Genomic DNA, 27,467 nt, shown 5'->3' with positions numbered 1-27,467 from the left:
TCTTAAACATTTCAGATAAAAATTTAAAATTTCTGATATTGAAAGAGAAATAAAAGTTGAAAATTGGGTTTCGCAAGAGCATTTTTTTCTTCAAAATTCTTCGCCGATCGATTCTTCCTCACTAGTATCATTGTCATCTTCTTCATTAGTTTCTTTTTTATTCCTTTTGTTGACACTTGGACGCGAACGCTCTTTTCACCATCTTTCGCTTGATAATTCTCCAGAATTACCAATTTCCCAAGTTATTGATTTATCAAGACTTACCAATCCTCAAAATGCAGTTGGTGGTGATCTATTCATAATTTTTATGAAAAATGGACTTAAAATGTTCTTCTCACTTCATATTAATTTATGTTTTTGTGTATTTATATTTTAAGAAAATATTAATAATATAATATAAATACTTAAAAACATATGCATATTTGTTTTTCTTAAATTACTAAGTTTAATATTAAATTTTTGTAACAAGTTGTAATTCCTTTGGAAATTAAAAAAAATTGAATGATTTATATTTATTTTTGATTGATAATATATAAAAATGTCTGAATTACATAGCAAATATCTAAGTTACCCTGAATAATATTATGTAAGGAATTATATTTAGGAAAACACTAACTTGTCCCTCTGTAAAAGTTGACCACTAAAGTAGTGCCCCCCAAGCGGTCAACTTACTCAGGTTTCACTATAGTACCTGTCAGGGAACTGGGCAATCTGTGTCTAGACTAGCCGAATTATTAATGAATTTATCAAAAATGTGATTTGGTGCAATTGAAAATAGAGAGACAATTAAAAAAATATATTCATTCATTATGACGAACATCCAAAACAATTTACAACCTATTCAACCTATCGTTCTGTTCTAATATAAATAAAATAAAATTCACACGCGAGGTTTTTTGGTATTCGTGTTGCATGTTTCATTATTTCATGATTTTTCTTGCTTTTGTCAGTCTCTCTAAATTTTAGTTTTTAAAGTCCTTTATTTTTAAGTAAATTTTATAGTGACCACCTTTGGCTTTAATGCAAAGCTGCAAACATGAAGCAATATTTCTGCTGTTGGCTGCCTCTGATCCAAAATTTGCCAATGCGCATATAAAAGCACATTGCTTCATTGGATATGAGTTTTACTACTCAAACAATTTAGTGGGTATAAAAATGCTTCTTGTTGAATTTTTGTTAACATTTTTAGTTTTTTTACCTTGCTGTTGAACAAAAAAAAATTCAATAAATGAGTGTAGAGAGAGTGACAATAACCCCCTTCAGGTATTCTGAATTTCACTGCTATAGCTATGAACACTGCCCGTAACTGCGCTTGTTTTGAAAAAGACTTTGCAACTCAAAGTAAAATAAAATAAAACCTAAAATATGACTTTTCCAGATTGATTTTCAAAGCACTCTTCTTTTTTCTCATGTCACTTATAAAGGTATCAATTATGACAGGAATTTCAAACAAGCTGTATAATTGTGGAAAAAGTACATGAAAAATAAAAGTTAATATGTTTATCAATTATTGTTTTTTAAATTTTGACTGGTAACTTTGTCCAAGTTATTTAGCATCACCCTTTACAAAGTGTTCTATAATGATATAAATTTTGAGATCAATAGTGAAATAAAATGTGCCTATCTGATTTCCTAATTTAAGTAAGAAAGTAGACCAATCACTATTAAAAAAGATTCTAATAAATTATTATTTAAGTTAGAAGAGCAAAGGAAGGATTACAATCAAGGCCCATTCATTAAACTTGAAAGCTTTTATTTTAAAGCTCCATTCTTAAATTAACTAATATTAATTCTGTCCTCTCTTTTTTCCTCTATTTTTTAATAATTTTTGCACAGATCCATAAATGATGATTGTGCATCAATAAATGATTTATATTTGCACTCTACGTTTCCTATCACATCCAGTACAAACTTTATATGGTTTCATGCAACTTTTCTTTTAAGAACCTTTGTTGATTTTGTACTATTTTTCTTTACAAAAACACGCTTGCAGAATTTATAGCTGCAAAATGTGATAATTTATGTTGTTTCTATAAATTAACGAGCTATCGAGAGAATAAACCATTTTTATGTTTAACATCATTAGATCTATGTTTCAGGTTCATGATTCTTATCGAGCATTTCGTTCACAAAATCTTGACATATCCTATGCTTTTGAAACTCGACATCATCATTCTGCAACAGAGGAGGATGTTCCCACAATGCTTCTCTACAGCAGCACCCTCAGGTGGATTGAAAACTTAAAAGTAAGATAGCAATTATTCATTTTGAAAAAGAATTGTTTTCCTTCTTTTTGGCACAAAAGAAATAAAAGCAGATTTTAAATAGCTGTTTTCCATTTGCACACTCTCTCATGTGAATCCCAGTGTAATCCTCTCACAGTATTGTGAAATGTAAGTATTTATATGATATTTTTAACTCATAAAATTTAGAATATGAGTTTGTGTACTTATAATGCAACATAAATTCATGTTTATTAACAAATATAAATTTATTAAGTGCAAAATAAATCTGTAATAATTGTAATCATAATGAGGAAATTCTTTTTATTAGATTACTTTTAATTGTTATCAACCATAAATTAAAAACAAACAAACATCATATTGACTTGAAGGAAACTTTTGATGACCTGATTCAGGTCCTCTGAATTTTTGAACAAGCATGAACAAGTTTTCCTTGTAATAAATAATAAAATACACAGAGAGCATGTGTTTTGGAGTACATGGAGAGCATTTGCAGCAATATATATATTTACTNTATATATATATATATACGCACACATTGTATGAAGGTAATTAAAATGGATTTTAAATAATTATTTTTCTTGTGTATTCCTATGCAATTGTTTCAAATAATGTATTTTAAAAATAAGTAAAAGTTCATTTTCAATGAAATGATGCATTTTCAATCAAAAGTTTCATTTCAATGGATACCAGTGGCTCCAAAAATATTTCTTTAAAAGATCTAATTTCTTAACAGTATTAGCTTTTCATATTTTTAACAGTACTTTACCTTAATTAATATGTACTTTACTTTAATATGTACTGTACTTTAATTAATATGAAATGCCTTTTTTATTTTGTAAATTTAAAATTATAGATTTTGTGATTTTTTAAATGCATACTTTAAACATTATCAATTCATTTGTTTACATTAGTTTTGTTTTGAATTCACAAACATTTTTTTACTAAGCAATTTTTAGCATCTTTCTTAAAATAGAAACACTTATAGTTTATCATGAATGTGTATAAGTGAAGACTTATTTAAGACGGCATGTTGACCTAACAGCTATTAGGTGTAGTTTATTATCATGCTGAATCAGTTTTTGGATCAGATTTAATTGGGTGCCTTCAAGCGACGTCAAAATATAATTGGTTGTGTAACGATTCAGCAGCAATCCAGTTCGACACCCACTTGTGATGTGTTTTACATGTACTCAATGAATTAAAAATAAAATGTGAAATGCGATTTTAAACTTTGATTTTTATGATACTTTTTTTCTGTTTATTTATTTTTTGAAAGTAGTACAATCGAATTTAATAATTTGAGGTGGACAAAACCAAGTTTACTTGAACTATTGAGAAGTCTTAATTATTGAATTTCTTTAATAAATGAAAGGAAATATAGCAATTTTTAAATTTCAGTGCAGTGTATTTAAATGAAAAGTGTTTGATAACCTAGACCTTCAAAGCATATTATCTCTACAAAATAGAAAATTGCAAGGTGTTGCGACCAATTTTTAAAAACCAGCAAGTTATAGAATGAAAAGTAGCAAGTTTCAAATAAGAAATTGATTTATAATTAAATTTTACTCAATGTTTAGGCACCAGCTACAATATTTTAGATGCTATTGTGAAAAAGACTTGTTAGTTTCGTGTCCTTTACAGTAATTTTTCAAAGCTCTTTTGATTTTTTTTACCTTTTGTAGCTTGTAGAAGATATTTTTAAAAATCTGTAATGATACTTTTTTTAAGTATTGTTGTACTTCATCGACCTAATTGTGGTTCTGTAAACATGGATCCAATTAACATTCAGTTTCAAACCCTTGTCACCACTAGTCAACATACCTTTCAAAAGATGGATCTTCTCTGTGTTGGTCATTTTCTGGATGCTGACTTGTTTGTGCACTCAGATTTAGGATAAACTCAAGCAATCAAAATTTAAAAACCCAAGAGTTGAATATGGCGACTTTACTGTAAAGATAGCATTTAAGGTTATAACTCTGATTAGAAACATATTTTAGTACAGTATACTTTCAATATCTTGAACATTGATATCTTGAAAATCGTGTTGTGTCAAAAAAATATTTTCCCCTTGACATTATATATCGTCCACATAATGTTAATTTGAATTCCTGTGTTGAAGAGTTTCTTCTCAAAATCTTGTTTTTGTCGAATTTTTTTCGAAATAGAAATAAAAAATGTAAAAACCACGATGTAAAATAATTTTTTACCAATTCTTTTTATTTAATGTATAATTATTTTTGTCTTACTTTTAAAAATAAAATTATCATTGTTGTATTTAGACTTATAGTCAACTATCATTACATATTTAATGGTAGTTATTCTTATGTTTTTTGACTCTACATTTTAGAGTCATACTTTAGAATATATTTTTTCTGCCTTTTAGAAACGTATTTAACTCTGAACTTGTTATCTCGAAAACTCGCAATCTTTAAATTGTTTTTCTTCCCTTCAACTTTGAGATATCAAGAGTATACTGTATTGCAAATTCTTAACTTATTAATTTTAAGTAGTTAATGAAGTTAAGCATTGTAAATTCTTAATAGCATTGTAAATTCTTAAATCATTTACTTTTCGAAAGTAGTGAATAAATTTTAATTAATTTGATCATTATGTACAAATAATTAGATGATTCTATCTGGGGTGACACGTTTGACAAGGAGAGGAGTACTTTTTTCCAACACAAAGCCCAGAAAACCTCAGCTGAGTCGTCACTATCACAGGTTGTGCGTCTCTCTCAATCTCCACAAGTTCAAAATCATTTACTGGATGTCATTTGCGAAACAGAGGGGTCTCGAAGTGAGGGGTGGACGTCTCTCTTTAAGTTCTGAAAACACTCAATCCATTACTAATCTTAATGACGGCCTCAAACGTAGGTAAGAATCTTGCATAGCATTTTTAAACTTTATTTTTTTGTTTCATTTATTACTACTTAAGTATGGAAAGGATTAACTTCATAATATGTATAAATATCCCTAAACAATGTAAAAAGATCACAAATATTCCACGTAAACAGACATACTAAAGGTTCTATAATGAAGCACCTTCTCAGATGTCGAAAGACCGAGGGAAATGCCGAAATGAAAAAGAAAATTACCATATCAAATAATTACCATAAAATTTGAGTTGCATTGCAATACCGCTCTTTAAAGTGAATAAATTTTAAATGACAAAATTCAACAAATATATATTTAAATATACAGATTTTTTTTAGTTATTTTATTGATCAGAAATTATTTATTCGATTTTCGTTTGTATTTTAGATTTTTCTCATTTGAATTTACATAATTTAAAATGATGTAAAAATATGTGTATTTGGCAAGTGAAGCAATTTTTTTCTGAACAATATTAAATTGGATTGTTAATAGTTATCAAAACTTATGTTTTGCAGGGAATTATATATATATATATTTTGCTTTTCAGACCTCGCCCTGTGTGGAACATAGGTTACTTGAATTCAGAATTGTCTGACAGTGAAATATGGTTGTACAACTGTATGGATGAGGAGAGTGAAAATGTAATTGTTTAATTTAATAACTCGTTTGTCGGTGGGTTTTTTATTCTGAACTTAGCTCGAAATGAGTGAAAATGAACACAGCTCGAAATACTTGCATAAATGGACATAGCCATTTAAGAAAAAGGGCATAGCATTTGACGCTGTTTTTCAAACTTCTCTTATGAAAATTTTTCTCTTTTTTACGAATAAACTAATAGATGTAAATAAATTTGTAAAGTGATGTCATCTTTTTGCCTAACTAACTTGTTAAAAAAATATTTTTAATAAGCCCTTTTTGAAAAGATATTAAAAGTGAACAGTTATTTTTAGAAAATTGCCATGCATTCTATAAATTTTTAATAATGGTATTAGATTGACATTGTACGAATTTAGATTTTTAAAAATCTCTATCGTTTAGTGTTCTGTATATGAAGAGATACTTAAAATGTTTCATCTGTATTATACTCTGCCACCCCTGTTTTGAAATCCAGAAATTTTCTCTGTTACAATTGTGCTTAATGTTTAAAAGTAAGTGGAAATTCCTCATCTAGGTTGAACATTGAAAAGGTGCATGTCCATTTTTTTAAACACGCATTTCAAGTTGAGTTCAGAATATGAAGCTCATTATTATTATCCAGTCATTATTATTCATATTTTAGTATGAAACATGTATCCTAAATTAAGTTGCATGTACTTTATTTTGTTTACACTTTATTTTACTTTTTTATCTTTTGCTTGCAGCCCACTCAATCTTTTGACACTGATGTTGAACAAAGTTATTTTCTCAGTGTTAACAGGTATGTTTTTAATCACATTTTGTATTTTTTTTTTAAGACTGAGACATTGATAAAATATTGGAATTTTCTTTCTCACATTTTAAACTGTTTCTCTAAAAAAATAATAATTTTTGCGAGATACTTAAAAAGTTTAATGTTTTTGATTTTTATGAGAAGGGTTCAAATCAGGATTAAATGCATTTCCACACGCTATAACAAGGTGGTAAGAAACAAATATCGCTATCAAGGGAATCACCTTTCATACGAATAAGTATTCACCTTTATTTTTCGTCGGGAACTTTATGTTTTATATCTCAAATCAATTTTTTTTTCTCATTCACGTCTGGCAAGTCTTGAAAATGGGTGCCATGTTGACTGTTATTTCCAATTTGTATATTTTTGAAAGGAATTAAGTTTTTAATCAAGTAATTATGATATTATTTTGTCTCAAAAAATTATTGCTTTGATTCAATTTAAATTTAGTTAAAATATTGAATAAACACAGAATTGAATACAATAATGAACAAATATTTAAAAATTAACACTATTATTAAACTAGATTGCAAGCATAAACTGTTTCAAATATTGTTTTAATATTAGATATTTCTTTTTCAAAATTAGTTTCTTTTACTTGGGTTGTAAGAAATCTTTTTCCCCGAGTTGGTTTTTTGTTCTTTGTTGAAGAAATTTGCTATCCCTGTTTAGAATAGTTTTATATTTCATGTATATATCTGACTGATTTGCAATCATTTCTAGAGTATCCTATGGAAGAGAAGAGATAGTCAAAGACGTTGTATCAGAAGAAGTAAGTAGGATTAGAACTTTCCACGCTTTTTAAGAATTGATAATGATTTAATTTTTCTTTCTCTTTTAAGTGAAAAATAGTTTATTCTTTTCTAATACTTGTAATACCTGCATTTGTATTTAGCCTGTAACATTTACATTTAGTTTATCCCCTTTAGCAATGTTATAAATCATACGAGTGGTTAGTCTCAAAATTACACAGCCTAAATCTTCTTTATCTACTTCATTCACAACGGCTGTTGCTGGCACTGTGTCATAATTTCTTATATGTGACAGTCCTTGGATTGAGTATTTGGTATCAAAATACATATATATACCCCCAACAAGGACTCTTCCTGTGTACAGTTTTACTTGGTTTTGTTAACTAAGTTGTATTTAATTTCTATAATTTGTTTTTGTACGAGTCTGTTTTATCTGAATCTATAATTTATTTTTGTAGGACAAAGCTGAAACTCCCACTCACCGCCTAGTGGTGTACGGTCTAAAAGGTGCATGGACCAGGCACAATAGACTTGTTGTTTTCAGTCTGTTGGACAGCTACCAGAAAACTGTGATACTAAAGAAGAATCTGTCCACTGAAGCTCTTCGCTGTTTTAAAGTAGAATCTCAAAATACTCCTCAGGTAAAGAACGAAGGGGATATTCTTTGTAAATAGAATGGGTGTCTCAAGGTTTCTCTACTCTTTACCATTATTTTCTTGCTTTTCCCCCATGCCAATGCATGCAAACTACTTACTGAAATGTACTGCCATGGGGGGAAAAGCACGATTTCCCTAAAACATGGCAGCAGAGAGGGTACAAACATGGAAAGAGAAAATTGTGAAGCCTTAAGACACCTATTCTATTTACAGAGCGTATAGTAAAATTGATCTCAATGATGCTAATGGACTGGGTATTTTTTGTGACTATGTGCTACTTTTGTATTCAATTATGGTATTGTACTGCTATTATAATTGTGTATTTACATTTATTTTTGACTTCTTTTTTGCTAGTGTATTCAACATATGGCGAAATTAATTGAACTTAAATCATATTTTGGTGACCCTATAATTTTTAATATGTCAAATAGGTTTTGGTTATATTTCAAATCGCGTCCAAGCTATTCTTTTAATTCTTTATTATTTATTAGCAAGTCTTTCCATTTCTTTTTTTTTATACAAAATAATCATGATATACATCTAAATAAATTATTATGTATAAGCATATAATTTTAATTTACAAAAAAAAAAGCAATTCACAAAGTTCCATTCCATTCTTCCCCATTGCATGAGGAACACTCAAAAATCCTTTTTGTAGGGATTAACAAGAATTGGTGTTATGAATTGTGTTAAGCATTCACGACTATGCTGTGGGTATAAATGAAAAGGTTCATTCATGTTTGTTGTTAATTACAATTTATTTAGTGTGTTGATATAAATTAATTGAAGTCTTGTGCTGTTTTGGAACAGAAAGTCCGTTCCCAGACAAACACTTCCCAGACAAGTGTGTCAGCAGGTCCTAGTCCCATCAGCAACCTTCAGTCTAGTCACGCTGCATCCATGCTTCAGAAGTTAGTCGCAGAATCAGAAGCTAACTCCATGGTATTCATTGAAGAGGTATTTTATTTTCACATTCCTTTGTACATATTTGATATAATGATTGATTTTTTTCTGTAATAGACTCAATCTTAAAGGTTCAAAGTGGTGACCTTAAATAGGTAGGTTCTAGGCTACAAAATCAGGCCGAAACCTACTTTATTTGAATAAATGCACCTTTTTTCAGTCAAATAGTTTCTGAGTTAACTGAACTAAGTGTGCATGACAGCCCAAAGAGGGACTACTGTGCCCATCTCAGTTTCTCGATCTTGGGCTCTGGGGTGCAGGAGGAGATGTTCTGGTTGGAAGGTCAACCAAACGCAGAACACCCAATGTTTAGTCCCCAAGCATGCTTGGTACTCCTTTTATCGACCCACTGAAGGGATGAAAGGCTGAGTCGACCTTGCCCGACCCGAGGATTGAACCCATGGCACGAGACTGCGAAGCTTTACCACTCGGCCACCGGGCATCAGTTTCCGAGTTATCCATAATTATACATGTAATGAATATTTGGCTAAATATTCGTCTACGTATTTTTAAAAAATTTATTTTTTGGAAAAGTATTTTTTTTAATTTGAATAAATTTAAAAAAAATAATCTAAAATAGTATTTTTTACTATGCATTACTAGAAGTAGTTTTTCACATATTTATTGATCTCTAAAATTTGCAAATTTATGTTCTGAAAGACAAAGGGAAAAGCAAAAGTTGAAGAATTGAAACTAGATTACTTTATACTGTACAACGAGTTTTGTACTGCTGCTTTTTTTTTAATTACGTTTAAGCAAGGTAATTTCCTCCTTTTTTTAACACTTTTGTTTGAGGAATTGAAAATATTTCTTTGTTTCGTTTTTCTGTTTTAATTATCGAACAACATTTTAACGCAACGTTTCTTATAGACTTATTCCTTTATCATTACTTTTTTACATTTTATATCCGTCCTTTAACGTAATAAACTATCACTGTAAGTGGGGAGTTTTTCACAAATTCAAATTTGTAGCAAATGAATTAATTAATGATTGTGGTACATTTCGCTTTTATCTCTCTCTTTTTTTTAATTTGATGGAAATGAAATCGATTCAATCAAAATAAAAAACTAACTCTATCTGGCAATTAGGGCTGTCTATGGGTTGAGAAGATTTATTAAACCTATGTTTCTTTCTAGAAGAACAAAGTTCTTAATTTACAAAACTCTTTTCAGGCCAGTGTTGTTATATATTTCTGAAACTTGGACAATCACAAAACTGGAGGAAAATTGTATTGCAATATTTCGGAGAAAGATTTTGTGGATTAGACTTGGTGGTGTAAATGAAAACAATAACTGCAGAAGGAGATTTAACTTTGAACTGTACGAGATTTACAAGAAACCTGATATTATTAAATACATTAAAATCAGTAGAATGAATTGGATGGCCCACGTGTTTGAAATGCCTGATGACAATACAATAAAAAAGATGTAGGTTTTTAGACAAACTGGATCAAGAAAGCGGAGAAGGCTGCAGTTGAGATGGGAATCTGATTTTCCATGGAGTCTGATTTTCTTGCAATTAATGAAAAGAATTGGAGATCAAAGATAAATCGGAAGTCGTTCTGGAGGAATCTTCAGAGGAAGGCATTAGCCCACATTAGGCTGTCTGGCCAACTAAGATGATGAAATCAATTCAATATTTTTAATATGATATTGCACACATGATTTTCGAATCACGGATTCAAGGAATCACTCTTTGACAGGCTCTGATTTCGCCGATATAGTTATTCCATGAGATGGTTCAATCTTTTTTGCTACAAATTTTCAACTTGAAAAAAAAAATCCCGATATTTTCTTTACATCATTTTATTACTCGCAAAATTCAAATCATGCATTTGATTACGTACTTTGAATGCGATGATTTTATTGTTTTTTCAATTTTTCGGCAGTTTTTGTTAGTGCTATTGATTTTCACATGGGTTTTAAAATTGCGCTATTGGTCATTATTAACACGTGTAATTCGAATTAAATAATCACGTATTGAGGCTCTAAATTTGCTTTAATAGTATTGTAAAACCATGTTGTATTTTGATTTTATTTTAGGCAATTATTGATATTGATTTTTATGTGGTTTTTGAATATCCTGATATATTTCGGCCAATGTGAGAAATTCGAATTGCGCATTTGAGTATTTACTTTTTGACGCTTCTTTTTTAGTATTTACTTCAATCTTTTTTTTCTCATTAGTTTTTTTTTGGTTAGTATCGCTTTTGATTTCCACATAGTTTTAAAAATCCAATATTTTTAATATGATATTTATTATAACAACTGAATCTTGAAACACACATTTTTGTAACCCCTTTAAGAGTCTGATTCGTTGAGTCTCGTCGTCGATCATTTTTTCTATAGTTTTTGTCAAGGTTTAACGATTTTTAATAATTTTTGTTTAATGTAAGAATAATTTACGAAATGCGAAAAAGAAAATTATTGGTTTCATTTTTCCGACTACGAAATGTGAAAATACTATAATAACAATTATGCTGGAATAAAAAAAACTGATGAGTAATGCTAGTATATGACTAATACACATGAATATTACTGGATTTCATAAAACATGTTACATTTACAATTTAAAAAAATTATATACAATTTTATTCTATATGATGTAGATTTTTTTTTTTTTTTTTTGCAGAAACAATGCTTCTTTTTCTTTAAATTAGTAATTAAAATTAGGAGTATCTTGCTAAAAGATATTAGTGCTAACGAAGTTTGTCGCAAAAAATGCAGTCACAGCTTTTAAGTATAAGGAATAATATTTGTTAATGATTTTTTTTAATAAATAAATAAATGTTGCTATTCAGCCGATTTCTTTTCTGACGGAATATTCAGCTATTCGACCAAATCACTATTCGCTACATCACTAATCATAATTATTAATAACCATTTTACGTATGGAATTTTGTTTGAATAAATGAATTTTTTAATTATGTGCAATTCGCTTGAAAAGTTGTAGAGATATAGAGCAAACACACAAAAAGTGAAATTAACATTAAAGGGTTCAAACTTTCTACAGCTCTTCTGACCCAATTATTGGGACTGATTGCAGCTGAAACTTACATTTTGAGGTCAGACATCTGTATTCATCAAAAAAAGGGTATGTTTATTAAAGAAAGTACGAATTTGTATCCGATTTTGTAACTTAATATTGTCTATCTTAATTAATTAACATATTTGAAGTCACCCCCTCAAACCATTCATTTTCAAATCTAGTATGTGAAAATTCGATCATTACAACAAAAGTTGTTCAGGGTGGGTTTGTTCTTTTGAACACTGTACATTTATTTTTTTAGAGTAAAAATACTTTTAAAATGTGTAAAAGCTAAAAATGTATTCTCCCACCTATAGATGGAGGGCACAACTCGTGAACAAAAACTGTATGGAGTGTCTGCATGTGAAACTGATGATGTGCTTCAGAAAAAATGGCTCAGTAAGAATTCTAATCTCTTTCTCACTTCCAAATTTCTTCTTAGGTCTAAATTTGAGGTCTTCTAAATTTTTATTTTCTGGTGAAAAAAATTTCAAAACCTTAGTGTACTGCTATACATTAGAAAAATCAATGTAAGCAACCAAAATGTAGTTTTTTTTATATACATTTGGCGTTTTTCTATGTCTTATAACTTGTTGTGCAAAAAATAATTGTTTTACAAAATAATTTTTCAAATAGTTTTTTGAAATTTTATTTTAGCGTTGATAGCATTAACAATAGGGAAGGAAAATTGTTATGGAACCATAAAGGTCTTGCGTTGGTTTTTCAATCCCATGGTAGTTTAGTATCAAAGTTACAATTTCCAATAAGATTTTCAATATTAAGCATATTAATTATCTTTTTTTACCTCTTATGTTGTTTTCATTTCTTATTTTATGAAATGAGACATTTTTATTTATTTATGAATCGAAAGTAAAAATTATAGAATGTCAGCCAACTATAATTGAGAATTTAACTCTAAATGAAACTATGATAACTAATTTACAAATATATGATACTTTTAACGGAATAAACACTTTGTTACTATCCAAAAAAAACTATTTACAATTTCCTATAAATTTTATTTTTAAGATATGCTTTTACATCCCTTTTTACAGTCAATTCCTTATTACTATCTGTGAAAATGGTTCACTATATACAAAATCTTTCAAAAAATATTTTTAGCATATTGCAGTATTGTTGGAAATAGTGACTGGTATGGAACAATCTTTATGAATTATTGACTAACAAAATATATATCTCTACAATATAGTTTCTACTTTCAATATTGTCTCTGCAACATAGCTTCCTTCATGTGACAAAATTTTTAATCAGAATATTAAAATTCAATATACTCTCCATATAACAAAGTGTAGGTCACTAATTTTTTAAACATTTATATGTTCAATTTTAGTAATTTGTGGCATTTTTTTTATGTTTTTATTTCTAAAATTTTTGAAAAAAGTTGCAATTTCGGGCTACAAATTTGTTTTTTCATATGCCTGGTTTTTTAAACCATTCACATTATTCATTTAAAACTCTCATTTATGTGTATTGTTTTATTTTTAATTAAAAGGCATAATTATATACCTTTGAATTTACTACTTAGACTCAAAATTTAGTGGCAATCAAAAAAGAAATTTGAGTAGGCTATAATCCAACTTCTATAATCTCATTTGTTCACCATAAATGTATGAAATAGCATAAGTTAAACAACAGTTTGGACAAAATCCCTCTAAAAATGTTCATAACTACTGAGTGTTCACCATATCCAGTGATAAGAAGTAGTGCATTGCAAGTAGTGAAACTACTGTATTTGCTACTTTTTTTGTAGTGTAGTGTGCTACTTTTTAAAAAAAAAAAAAAAAAAAAAAAGAGTAGTATAGTGAGTAGTGCAAAAAAAAAACAGTAGTTTGTAGCGATTCCTGGCTACTACTTTTAGCGTTAGTTTAGAAAAGTATCACGACTAATTTTGCATTTCTTAAATTAAATATTCGTTGTTGAAAAAGGCATAAAAAGTTCAAGGTTAAATGAACAAATTCGACAAGGAATCTTTTGGAATAACAAATTTGCTAATGTAAGCATGAATAAATAATTCTTAATTATTCCCTTAAATTTAGTGTCTGCTAATTTTTTTATTCAAAACCATTTTAAACGTAAGTGAAAATTAAGTTCTCCAACAAAGTTCATCTCCTTAAAGTAGTGAAGTAGGTACTAAATTCCAATGTAGTTTGTAGTCGCTACATTTAAAAAAAGTAGTTGTAGTTAACTACATTTGTAATAAAGTAGTTTGTGACAAGCTTTCCTCTTTCCCCCACTACAGCCCCTCTGGCGGTGAACTAGGACAGTCTGCCAGGAACCGCCGTTAAGTACGGACGTTTAATTCGAGCCCAAAACCCCCTCTTCCAAATTCTTGTATTTTTTTATCCTTGTTTTATTTTTATGTGTTTTGTCCTTTTCAATAAATATTTAGAGTTAGATAATTTCTAGTCTTTCATTATTTATGTGAATTGGTAGAAATACAAATAAACCAAGACTTCCCCTACAAATTGTAGTTTTTCCGACCACTGTACTGGGTTCATTATTGTGGGATTAGATTAGCCCCTGTCAAATTTTACTTTTTTCTAGTTTTAATATGCTTTGTTTTATTTTGAAAAAATAATTTAATGTAATAGAAAAGCATTTTTTTTAGCATGCAAACTCTGTTTCTGCAAGTGAAATATTTTTTCACATCTAGTAAACTAAGATAATTTAAAGCCTGAAGATAGCTATTTTTTTTGCTTAGAAATAAGTAAGGATTTAAAGTAAAAAAGAAAAATATGTTTGTCACATACAGGCATTATATAGTTAAACACTATTCTGTGAGGCTGCTTAAGTTATAAAATTTTTTATTGCGTTTTTTAGACCAACCTGATTGTAAATTCATTTCAGTTGAATTGGTGAACAGTCAGGTGATGTTGAGAGGTTGTGAGACATCTGGTTATGTGATTGTGAGTGCTGCAAAAGCAAAACTTTTGCAGAGATTGCACATGCCTGTATGGAAGAACAGATCTCTCGTCTCTAAGACAACGTGGGTGGGATCCTTTGAATGTATGCAGGTGAGAAGATTGACTTGCTTAATAAGAGATTTTAAGTTGAAAATTAAAATTATTTTACTCTTACCTCTTCTTAAGATAGTTTGTTATTATAAACAATTAATAATGTTATGTTAGAAATATTTTTTTTCATAAAAAGATTAGAAAAATATAATTAAATTTAAATGGAAAAGTAAGTTGTAAAAGAATGGAAGAAATATAAATGCAAAACTGGATTTCATAAGGGGACACCCTGCGTGCATTTTTATGACAAGGTGTATAGCATTTTTTAAAAAGTACTTTTTGGTGCTTAATTTTGATTTTCATTTTTTAAAAGCCCTTTAATGTGCTCTCTCATTTGGGTGTTGTAGAAAGTGCTTAATTTTCTATGCTAAATTTGCTTGAAATTTTCAAATCAAACTTTTTTTATAAGTTACCAAATACGATTCTCTGCAAAATTATGGGTAAAAAATTTATAATATTTTCCAGTATATATCTAGCGCTGTATGAAAATACTAATTTAAGTGCCTATATCTTGTTAAATTTTTAAAATTTCAAAATGATAATATTGTTATAATTAAAAATTGATTCAAATGGTTTTTTTTTTTTTTAACTTTATAGAATATTTTTAAAATTATAGCTAAAAACCGAAGACAAAAGATATTTTTATAAAAATGTTGGTATATCTATAAATATTCAAGCTTTGCTTACGAATTATGCAATTTTAGCATCTAGTAACCATAGTAATCATGACAAGTTACAAGTTATTGCTATATTTTCTGATTGTGAATGTGCAAAAAAAAAACTTTAATTTGTTCGTAATTTATTGCCAGTTCGTCAAATCGCTGAAAATTTTATGTTAAGTACAAAAAATCGTATGATCTAAACACCCTTAAAGTTATAAAACAACTCGCCTTTTTTTAAAAATTTTAAAAAAAAATTTCAAAAACTTAGTGTTTCATCAATTTTTGTAGAGTGGTGTATGAATGAAAAACTGTAAACAACAAGAAAAAACACAAACCTTAATTATAGTTTTTATGTAAAAAAGTGTTTAAAAATATTTTTTCAGTGCTTAAAAAGTTTTTAAAGAGTACCTATTTAAAAAAAATTAATGAAAATTACGCACCCTGTATGGAGGACTTTTCCGTTAATAACCGTTAACAATTTGTTGTTTTGTTAAAGAGTTATTCAGAGAAAGGCTCATACATTAATCAGGAAGGTTGTTCCCAGATGATGTCCTGTTTTGTATTCATGTTTCTTTTGTTCTCTTACAATTTGTTTTTCTTAATCAATTTAATTATAATTATAATTTTTTTTAAATTTATATGAAGGGAAACTTAAGCACTTTCCAAAATTCGACTTTTTCTCTGTTACATCTTCAAACTGATATTAACGAATTTTTATTTAACAATGTTAATTGGAAATATATTAACTTTACAATAAAATGAATACTTTTAAAAAATGTCAATGCCTATTCTTTTTTTCTAGCCTGTATTGTAAATACTGGTTTGTTTTACTCAAGTTCTTTTTATGTAAATTTTTTCCCATGAAGTTTCTGTTTTAAAACTTTTGTATAAGTTCACTGAAGAGCTGTAAGTATAATCTAGATATATAGAGAGGAAATCTTCGAGAATCAAGACAATTTATAAAATAATGCCCATTACAAATGTTATGAGCGCTTAACAGAAAACTGGCTTAATAGTTAAGAGTAAATCATGAGTTCATACTGAAATATTCTTGTTAAAATACATTCAAATTTAAAATTAATTTTGTTTATTTATTTTGCTTTGCTTTTCAGTGTGGTGATGTAATTTTGTAATTGCTATTTTTCTATTAAGTCAATAAAATACCAGTAACACTTCTAATTCAGACAGTATACAAGGTTGAAAGTTGGCCTTAAATTCCTTTTAAAAAAAAGAAAGTGTCCTTAAATGTCCTGAAATTTTTGTATAAGTTAACAGGAAGAATAAACATTATTTATCTAAAAAAGAATTGACGAAATTTAATTACATACCCACAAGCTCAATGTTTCAAAATGGGTCAAAACTCATCTCTTGTGCTAAATAACTTAAAGAGTCTTAAGTCCTCATCATATAATTGTTTATTTTTATAAATTGCTAAATAGATTGCTACTGACTACCCAACTTGAGAATTAAACCTTAATCTGCAGCTTTATAAATAAATGCATTGATCACTATACAACAATTCTTCCTAAAGAGCAAATTAGCAGCAGCAACATAAAAATGAAATGCATGGTACTTTGTTGCTGTTAAGTTCTGTTTAAATTGTCTAAAAACAAAAGTAACCTGGGGATATGCTGATTTTCTGTTTTATTCCTCTCCTTACTTATTTTATATAAAAAGAACTAAACCTTTTTAGTATTTGCTCATAAACACTTTATAATGGATGTCATTTTTCAGTACTATGCAACTGTGGATGCCGGTGTTCCGAGTTCATCCGTAGATGACGTCATGTGGCTGTCACTAGATAATATTGAGGAGCGTGAGTCCATGATCATCAGTGACCTCCCTGACCTCGTTGGCAGTGGTCACAGTGTTGGAGGTGTGGTGAGCAGCACTGTGGGGGCCACATCAGATCCTGACTCTGCCCCCATACAGCTCCAAAGAATTGTTTCAAGATGTGGATGCCAATTCTACTATGCCAGTTTTGGAGAAAATGTGGATCCTAGCAATCTGGAAGAAGTTCCTCCACTAGTAATTATCTCTTTCTGTCTTAATACAGCAGATTGTTCGAAATTACACAAAATAAAACTTATTTTAAGTACACAGTACTCAAATCTACTTCAACAAAATTGTTACAATATCAAAACTTGCTAAAATCACCATTGCCATTTTGTAAAAGCAAATTTTTATTCGGGATATGTTTAAAAAAAATGAAAAACTTTTGTTTCTTATCTGAATAACTAAATCTTTCTATTTTCCGATGTTTTGATGTTCGAAGCCCAAAGGAATTAGAGTGGTGTATACAAAAGGATTTATTGCTATGGATGGTTGGCTGAATAACAAGCTTTCTATAACTGAACTTCCGGTGTATTCCTCAGCTTACGAAGCGATGTGTGAACGGGTTTAATATTCTATGAAGTTTTATTATTATAATTTGTGAATTAGTGTAATAAGTTAGGCATACTTTTACCATTCCTAAAAGTTTCCTATAATTTACGAATTCTAACAAGTCGTGATCCTAAAACAAATTTAACGAAATTAATACAGCATAGAAAAAGTGTAAGGTTTGCCATGTTTTGAGTATTATCCTTTATTTGGCTATATTTGTTTGAAATATCACCGTTTGATATTTTTTGCTGTTTAATTCGTTGAAATGTAAATAAAAAGAATGCGGTATATTGTAAGGACTATTAGTATAATATTGTAAAGTCACAAGAAATATAACAACATACCTGGGTAAGGGTTGAAACTGGACTAAATATTTTATTATAAATAAGAGGTTATATTAAGGACAACACTGCTGCCATCTATGTCAGCATTTGTGATGCCATCTATGTACAACAATATAAACTAACTCATTCAACACTCCCACTTTAGTTTACATTTTTGGGAATACTAAAAGAAAATAACAAATGCACAGAAAAAATAAATCATTTTAGTCCCATTAATTTTTTCACAATGTTCATGCTTAGTTCTATTTACAGTTTTTGTTAAATAGCCCACAATCATTTTTATCAGATTCACTCCCACTGTTCAAAGCAATCCTATTCTTTTTTTGGTGCGTTTTTGTCTTCACTTTGACTATTGTCAGATGTAATTCTCCTCTTTTTTTCGGTTCACTATCTGAAACATTTTTTTTTGTTCTTGGTTGACCTGTCTTCATCACTCTGACTGCCATCACTTGCTCTTTTTCTTCTTTTAGATTTTGCATTACCCTGACAGAATCTTCACTTCCACTATCAGAAGCAATTTTCCTCTTTTTAGGCCCACTGTCTTCATCACTTTGACTAATATCGCTAGCACTTGCTTTCCTTTTTCTTTTAGACTTTTCTTTTCCACGGTCAGACTCCTCACTTGATGAAATAGTTGCTTTAGAAACAATTCTGCTCCTTTGCTTGGATTCTCTATCTTTCTTACGTTTTCGTCTTTTACCGTCTTCTTCTCCTCCATCATCAGTTTCATGGTCATCTCGTGGCACACGTCTTCTCTGTCAGAGCCTGAAACCTTTGCTTCTTCATCTGATTGTTCTTTATTGGAACGTTCATCATCTGATTGTGCCTTATTGGAACCACCTTCATTGTCAGATTGGGCTTCCTTTCCAGAATCAGATGCTTTATTATATTCATCATTTTTAAGTTGAATTTTTGTAAAGACTTGATTGGGATCAAGTGGTGTTGGAACTGGATGTGACTCATGCATGTTATATTTTTTAAGCATTCGCTCAACGTATTGGGTTTGATTTTGGTTAATGGACCCTTCTGATCTATTATGATCTATTTTAATCCCTGAACAATAATTGGCTTCACCTAAATCTTTCATTTCAAATCTTTCACTTAGTTGCTTCTTCTTTAAATTTTTAAGAACTGAGTTGCTAAAAATTAATAAATCCCATTTCAATTAAGCCTTCTTCTAATGTCAGATACCAAAGCCTGCCACCTTGCTTTAAGCCATCTAGAGCTTTATTAAGTTTAAGAACTTTCCCGTTTAAATTTTGTTCGTAATATTCACTTATCCCATCAGGAGTTTTCATATATACTTCTTCATTTAGTGTCTCTTGAACAAAAGCCATAACAGCATCCATTTAATCGATTTCCCAATCATAAATAACTGCATAAGTCAACAAAACTCTTAATGTTACATAACGAACTACTAGGGAAAACGTTTCTGTATAATCTATTCCTTCGATCTGGGAGAAACCTTTAGCTACTAAATGGGTTTTATACCTTTCAATATCTCCATTAACATAAAGTTTTATTTTGATTACCCATTTGCAATCAACAATGTTTTTATTTTTAGGCTTATTTACTATGTCCCAAGTTTTGTTTTTAATGTGGCCCGCTATTGTTTCACATAAAGATTCTCTCCAATGCCTGGCATTACTACCATTGAGTGCCTCACCAATAGTATTAGGTTCAGAAAGAAGTTCATTTATTGTCACTAAAGCATTGGCAAAGCAAATAGGATCTGAATTTGGCATTTGCAAATCTGCATACCATTGGTATCAAAATTTTGATAACGAATTGGAAGTTTAACTGTTCTTCCTATAGGCGTTAATTTTGCATGTCATTATCAACAGTTATATTATTACTCTCATTATTATTTACAAAATCGCCTCTATTTAAGCCATTAATGTCATCCCTACCTGTGTTAATATCATTTTGGAAATTTAATTCATTATCACCCCAGCTAACATTATCATCTTTTTGGAGTTTATCTGATGTGTTGTTAAAATCAACAATGCTCCCACTGAATATAGAGTCATCACTGAACTCTAGTGAGCTTTTGTCACTGTTATTGCCATGATACATATCATGTTCCAAAAAATGTACATCTCGGGCTACAACAATATTATAATTAGTTGGATCAATTAGACGATAGCCCTTCCTATCCTTACAATACCCAACAAACATTAACTCTCTAGCTGTCACGTCCCATTTTAAACGCTTCTGTTTGGGAATATGAGCAAAAGCCCGACACCCAAACACCCTTAAGTATTTCAAGTTTGGCTTTTTCACCACTCCATTTCTCAAAAGATGTCATGTTTGGAACTGCAATGGTTGGAGATATATTTTTACAATGAGCTGCTGTTTCAACTGCTTCAGCCCAATATTCCTGGCCAAGGTGGGCATCCACCATCATAGACCGAGCTCGCTCAACAAGTGTTCTGTTGTTGCGTTCAGCAACCCCCATTTGCTCCGATGTATTAGGGATAGACTTTTGATGCTGAATCCCTTTGGAAACTAGAAAACTATCTATTTCATTATTAACATACTCCATCCCATTATCAGAACGTAAAATCTTAATAGGTTTGCCAGTTTGTCTTTCTACATATGCCTGACAGTCTTTGAATTTTCCAAGAACTTCAAATTTATTCTTTATAAAATAAACAAAAGTCATTCGTGACAAATCATCTATGAAACTTAAAAAGCACCAAGAACCCCCTATTGATGAAACACTCATGAGTCCACAGAGGTCACTATGCACCTTAACAATTCTTTTGCTTGTTTAGCCTTACCCTAGGGAAATGGTTGTTTATTCATTTTATCTTTATTGCATGGTATACAATCATTAATTTTTTCATTAAAAGAGAAACCCTCAACCATACCTTGCAATCTAACCATCCCTCCTTCACTTAAATGACTTATTTTCTTATGCAATATTTCATTTGATGAGTTTTGAGTAGTAATTAAAGCCATATCATTATGAATATCTAAATATAATCTATCACTGACACCTGTTCCACTAGCTACTAAATTATCACCCGTATAAACAAAACATCTTTCTCCTGTAAAGGTAGTAACCATCCCAAAAGTTTTGTTTAAATACTTAATAGATAGCAAGTGTGCAGTTAGCTTTGTGCAGTAACCGTCCCAAAAGTTTTGTTTAAATACTTAATAGATAGCAAGTGTGCAGTTAGCTTTGAAGCATGCAATAAATTATTAAAAGTTACTTTTGCTTTCTGCCCATTGATACAACGAAGCCCAACGAAGCACAAGAATCCATGCACCAAGGATTTGGATTAGAATTTGCGACATAGATACCTGCTACATAAGCTTCTTCCTTCATAGGAGTCTTACTAGAAGTAGGCTTTACATTTATCTAGAAATGGGCGGAAAGCAAAAGTAACTTTTGTTAAATTACTAGAAGTAGGCCCTTTTTGTTAAATTTATCATACCCATTTTTCTGGCGTGGGGGTCTTTGACAATCTATACTTTTATGCCCAAGCAAAATAACATTTGAGGCATTTCCCCTTAAACTTATTCCTGCCTTTAAACTTCTCATTAAGAAAAGCTTAATCTAAATTCCCATCAAAATTAGGTTTATCATCCTCAGCCATTAATCTAGTTTTAACGTTATCTACAGTTATCACTTCCCCACAATTTTTCAAAGCCATGATAAGGGGTTCAAATCTATCAGGTAAGTTAGCTAAAATTATTCCAGCTATTAATTCCTCATCTGCTTTAACTCCTGTTGATTTTAATTGCTGATATGCTGAAATTACTTTATGAAGGTAGTCACACATGTCTTTACAATCTGTGTACTTAGTGTTAACCAATTCTTTAATTACAGACACTTTTCTAGTTATTCCTTTATCATCATAAGTTTTTGATAATATTTCCCAGGCTTCTTTGCCACTAGATAAGTCCCTCAAATCATTAAAAATTGTTTCACTAACCCCTTCAACTATGTATGACAAGGCTTTGGCATCTAAAGCTACATCTTCCTTTTTCCCTTCAACATAATCCCATAAATCTCTTTTGATTAAGTGCATTCTCATGGCAAACTTTCAATCAGCATAATTTGCCCTCCCAGTTAATTTTTTATGGCTAAAAGAACCTTCTCCCCCTGGCATGATAATTTTTTCTTTGTTAACTTTAAATTAAGCTATTAAAAAATATTACTATAAAATAATAAATTTTCTATTAAAACATAGTTAAATTAAATTAGTTACTAAGTTTAAAAAGAAAAACAACAACATTTATTTAAGTGTTAAGCATTTAAGCCTAACCATGTGTTAACACATGCTATCATAATTTATCTATCTTTAATTCTGAAATTTAGCAAAGAATATAAAAATAGGTAAATATATTAAACTTAATAAATGTTAGCTATAAATTTCTTGGACCATTCTGGGCTCATAACCTAAAGACTTAACCCAATAATTTATGCATGGAGGTCACAAGAAATATAACCACATACCTCAGTAAAGGCTGAAACTGGACTAAATATTTTATTATAAATAAGAGATTATATTAAGGACAACACTGCTGCCATCTATGTCAGCGTTTGTGATGCCATCTATGTACAACATTATAAACTAACTCATTCAACGTATTGGATGGCATTCCTTTTTCAAGCTTAGGCGTAAAAATCAGTTCGAAGTAGTAACTCAGAAGTCTTACGACGAATTTTAACGCCAGTGCCATCTGCTCGCAGCTTTACACGCTCAATGATCCCTAGTGCTGTAAAATGTATATATAAATATCAAAATCCATTTTCATACTTCTTTGTTAAAATCTTAAATCCTGAGGAAACTATATCCATAATTTTCAAAAGAATTTGAACTGATATAATCTTTTTACTCATTGATTTTAATAAATAGCAATTTTTCCATTTATGTAACCTAGGATAATCCTCGAGTCTTAAACCTTCCCTCTTAAAACAATTGTAATCAATATGGTTTCAAATCATAATAATGCGATTTTATACAACCGACTACTACAATGACTATTTCATTACTACAGACAATACAGACCATTATATTATTTCATTTTAACACATATAACTACTTTTCCACTATAGCATTCAAAATTAAATTTCAATTTTATTTTTCATACCCTAGAAAGTCACTTCAAATACAACTGTTGAACATGTTAGAACTTTAGTGTGCTATTGATTAATTGATTGCCAATAGCAGCCAATTTATCTAGTAAAAATTCTATCTTGCATCTTGTTGGCACATGATATTCGTGAAATAACACTGTGTGCTTTTAAAGAGATATTGCGTATTGATTATCTGCTTGAATTTGTTGTTGTTGTTTCTTATCCTCTAATTGTCTGACGAAGTCAGACAGGATCCAGTAGGTTGTTGACCCTCAAAAAGTCGATTACAAGAAGTGGAGAAGCATATAAGTCCTCCTTGGAAAGGCCCAAGCAGTCGAGGATATGTTCGGCTGAGGCCTGCTGGGCTTTGTTGTTGTTGTGCTTGAATTTAAATGTATTTTATAACTTCTGACTAGCAATGTTTCATATGTGAACACCTATTTGATTTTAACCATGATATTACAGTAATAGATCAATTGATGAAAGGCAATATCGGTTAAAATTAGGAAATGTTGTTACTGGTGAGAGTAGTATTTTTAATAGTTGACACTGCTGAAAAGATGAGGTCACGTTTTCAAAATTTGAAAATTTTAAATTATCGTAATTTTGTGGAGATCTTTGAAGATACTGCTTTTCTGGGGATAGTTTCATGAGGGGAATTCCTCAACAGCTTCTTTGGTTGAGAGCGGCAGCTATTGTTACATTGTTGCCACATGTTTTTCCCCTTAGTTAATTCCTTAGATTAAAATATCTATCCTAAAATATTAAAATAGATGCCTCAAAAGGAAAAAAAAGGAAGGGGATTATGAAATTTTGGAGAATCAATATGACAAAACAGAATTTTCAAGCTTGAGGTAAAATAAAATCACCAGGTGGACCTCCCCATAAGATATGCCATACCAAAATTTAAGGTTTTAAATAAATCCTGTGGCATATCTCTGCCAAATTACGGTATTTAAAAAAATATTGATATTGTTAATGTAAAGCATTTCTCAAAACATGGTTGGTACTATTATTTTCATTTCTAAAATGAAGAACAAATTTTCCTGTCCTGTCTTAGTAAGTTTATATAAAATTTTCAGCTAATCAAATTTAGGGTTTGAACCAATAATTGTAATCATAATAGAGAAATTATCTTAAAATATGAAACAAACTTAAACTCTAAGGAAGCCTTTGATAACCAAAATCAGTCCGCCTAAAATTTTGAACCAGTGTAAAATAACCTGAATGTTTCAGGGAGAATAACAGCTTACCTATGTCTTACTATATATAAAAATCTAATGATGATATCACAGTTTTCCATTGTTGTCTGTGCATTTTTATTGGCCAGAAAATCACTTGGTAGGAATCAGTTATCCTCATTAATTTTCATATTGTTTTGGTTGTGATGAGCATAAAATTGATATAAATCATAAAGGTGTTGTTTTTCTATAAATATTTTTGTATCCCTAATTTAAAGTTATTTTCTGTACTGCTATTATTACGCTTAAATTCAATAGTTTAAAACTAAGATTAATTGTATTTTTTTTTATTATTATTATTTAATTCTGCGCTACATTTACGATAAAATTATTTAGAAAGGTGGTCTAATCTTATTAACCCTTTTTTACAATTATTATTTTTCTGCAAATAAAATTAATATACTGTTTTAAATTACAGTTAAAGAGATTGTTAAATGATTTAGAACTTAACGATCAGCTTCATACACAATGAGTAGCAAGCAAAAATAGTATTTAATATATCCGCCAGTTTGATAAGCAAAAATATTAAATTATGGTTGTAAACTCATCAAATTTGTTTGAACAATAAAATGTTATAACAATATAAATGTTATTTTAAAAAATGATTTCTTAGAAAAATTACTTTTATTTACCAATAGATCTAAATATTAATAATACTAAAAGATAATAAAATTTGGATGTGGGAAGTGGAGGCAAACAGAATTCCTTTTCGTACATAGATGTTAAGTAAATAATTTTTTAGTAGAAAACTGTTTTCTGCCAAGAAACAACAATTATTGTGAAGCAATCATCGGGGTTGGTGAGCAGCAGAAACAGGGGTCTTAGCCCACTAGTTATAAATACAATAGAGCGCCGATTATCCGAACTGCTCGGGACCGAACGTGGTCCGGACAATGAAAAGTTCGGATAGATGGAAAGTTGCTTAAAATCTAGTTTAAATGATTATTATTTATGCCCTAACTTCCCTTTTCTCACTTTTTCCGGGCTTAGAACTGGCAGTGCTATTTTAAATAGCTCTGGCATGTTTAAAAGTTTTTTTCTGTAATTTTTAAATCGTTTTTATTTATTTACTTTCTTTTTTTTTTCCTTTTTTTCATTTCGAATTTTTTAAATCATATTACAGCTTTGTATAATTTTTTTTGTCAATTACTGATTTAAACCTTTTTTTTTTTTATTTTCCATTGCAAAAGAAATCTAGCAAAGACTTTTGTGTCAAAGAAGATGCTCTTTTTTGAGCAGCCCTCATTCTTTTTAAAAAAATCAACTGAACTGGATCAACATCATTTTGACGTTCTAGACGGTCAACATGAAGCTCACATTCTTGGAAAATAATTTTCAGTTGAAGAGGGCTAAAGGGGTATGTAGGTTTAACTGCATAGCAATACATGTATGTATGGCTGCTATAAGAACTGCTAAAAAAGGTTGTAAATTAAATATGGTCATTAAATGTAGTGGATATTATTTATTCTTCTAAATTTAGAAAAATTGTCGATAAGGTAAAGAGTATTCTAAACTTGAAAAGAAAAACAAATTCAGACATAGTTCGGATAATAAGGGTTCGGATAATCGGCGCTCTACTATAATTAGAAAAGTTGAAAGTACACGTTTTGATGCACATGGTGTTAATTTTGGACAAAAAGATGGCAATTAGCAAGCAAATTTTGATTTGCCATTAATTATATTTAGTCTTCCTGTAGCTGGTGGCGACCTTTAGTTTTGCCTTTAAATAGTCAAGTGATCTAGTTCTGCCTTTGGGTTTTGAAAACTCCATTTTTATCCACTGTTTAAACTAAGATTATTATTTTGTAGCCAGAAGACAATGACTTGTGGGAACAGGAGGTGGGAGTGGATTGTTTCACCCTCACGCACCATGACTTAGATATCTGCACCAACTCCCTCCAGTACGCCATGATCCTGGATCTGGTCAACAACCTCCTGCTCTATGTGGAGCCCAGGAAGAAGGAGGCCACCAATCGATTGCAGTACATGAGATTCCAGCTCCAGCTATGCTCGGTGGAGGATCAAAGAGAACCCATTTTGGTACTTCAAGAGAATATAAGGTGCAATCTTCATTTCTTTTTACTCCACATAAAACGTTTTATTAGTTTAGTTGCAGGAATATCAACTATAGTAAATCCTCAAAATTTCAGACTAAAATCTGGAAACTTCCAAAATTGGGACTTCTTTAATTCGCGTAAAGAAAAAATTTTTAAGTAAATTTTAAATTAGAACTCTGAAGAATATGTAGAAATCCTAAGCAATAACTGCTAATGTAAATTATCATCAAAGCTAGGTGAATTTACAATTTAATTGTTGCGAACCAAGCGTGTTGACTCAATGCGCTTGTTGTGTAATACTATTGTTCTATTAAAAACATCAGGATTTAAAAAATTTCATCGATTTACAATGATATCTTTGCGAATAGGGTGTTTCATAATAAAGTAATTACTTAAATGAGTGATTCAAAATTCTTATTAAAGTAGCATTCAAAATTGATGTGTTGTCATTGTATTCTATTAAAAATAACAAGAATTTAAAATGCAAATAGAAATGTTTCAAAATTACTGTTGAAAAAACAAATAGTTAAACATTGTCAATTTATGATTGAAATGTCGCAAATCAAGCAAACCAAAATAAAAAGAGAGAGAATGAACGAAAAGTAATATTACTCAACAGTGTCTCTAGTTATTATATATAGGGTGGCCAGATTTTTTCGGGCAATTCCGGAGACACTCATATCTACCTCTCTCCCCCCCCCCCCC

General features: G+C 30.0%; 2 protein-coding genes across 2 annotated transcripts in view; one reads left to right on the top strand and one right to left on the bottom strand.

Moving 5' to 3' along the window:
• Positions 1 to 27,467, top strand: part of LOC107444531 (bridge-like lipid transfer protein family member hobbit) — a 105,902-nt gene that overhangs the window by 54,111 nt on the left and 24,324 nt on the right. Inside the window, exons 32-42 of the mRNA XM_016058688.3 lie at positions 2,100 to 2,246; positions 4,872 to 5,119; positions 5,667 to 5,760; positions 6,481 to 6,536; positions 7,272 to 7,320; positions 7,759 to 7,941; positions 8,767 to 8,913; positions 12,264 to 12,345; positions 14,815 to 14,981; positions 17,378 to 17,671; positions 26,515 to 26,765. Of these exons, the coding sequence (XP_015914174.1) occupies positions 2,100 to 2,246; positions 4,872 to 5,119; positions 5,667 to 5,760; positions 6,481 to 6,536; positions 7,272 to 7,320; positions 7,759 to 7,941; positions 8,767 to 8,913; positions 12,264 to 12,345; positions 14,815 to 14,981; positions 17,378 to 17,671; positions 26,515 to 26,765 (1,718 nt within the window). The remainder of the gene's footprint in view (positions 1 to 2,099; positions 2,247 to 4,871; positions 5,120 to 5,666; positions 5,761 to 6,480; positions 6,537 to 7,271; positions 7,321 to 7,758; positions 7,942 to 8,766; positions 8,914 to 12,263; positions 12,346 to 14,814; positions 14,982 to 17,377; positions 17,672 to 26,514; positions 26,766 to 27,467) is intronic.
• LOC139425865 (uncharacterized) lies at positions 18,199 to 19,448 on the bottom strand (the record flags this gene model as incomplete). The annotated part of the gene is given in 1 exon segment (XM_071181905.1): positions 18,199 to 19,448. A coding segment is annotated over 1 exon segment (598 nt), but the record flags the coding sequence as incomplete, so codon positions are not given.

The sequence above is a fragment of the Parasteatoda tepidariorum genome, chromosome 6 (assembly GCF_043381705.1).
Source record: "Parasteatoda tepidariorum isolate YZ-2023 chromosome 6, CAS_Ptep_4.0, whole genome shotgun sequence".
In the NCBI taxonomy this organism is placed as follows: Eukaryota; Metazoa; Arthropoda; class Arachnida; order Araneae; family Theridiidae; genus Parasteatoda; species Parasteatoda tepidariorum.
Note: the sequence above shows the minus strand (reverse complement) of the source record. Positions and strands in the feature narration are given on the sequence as shown.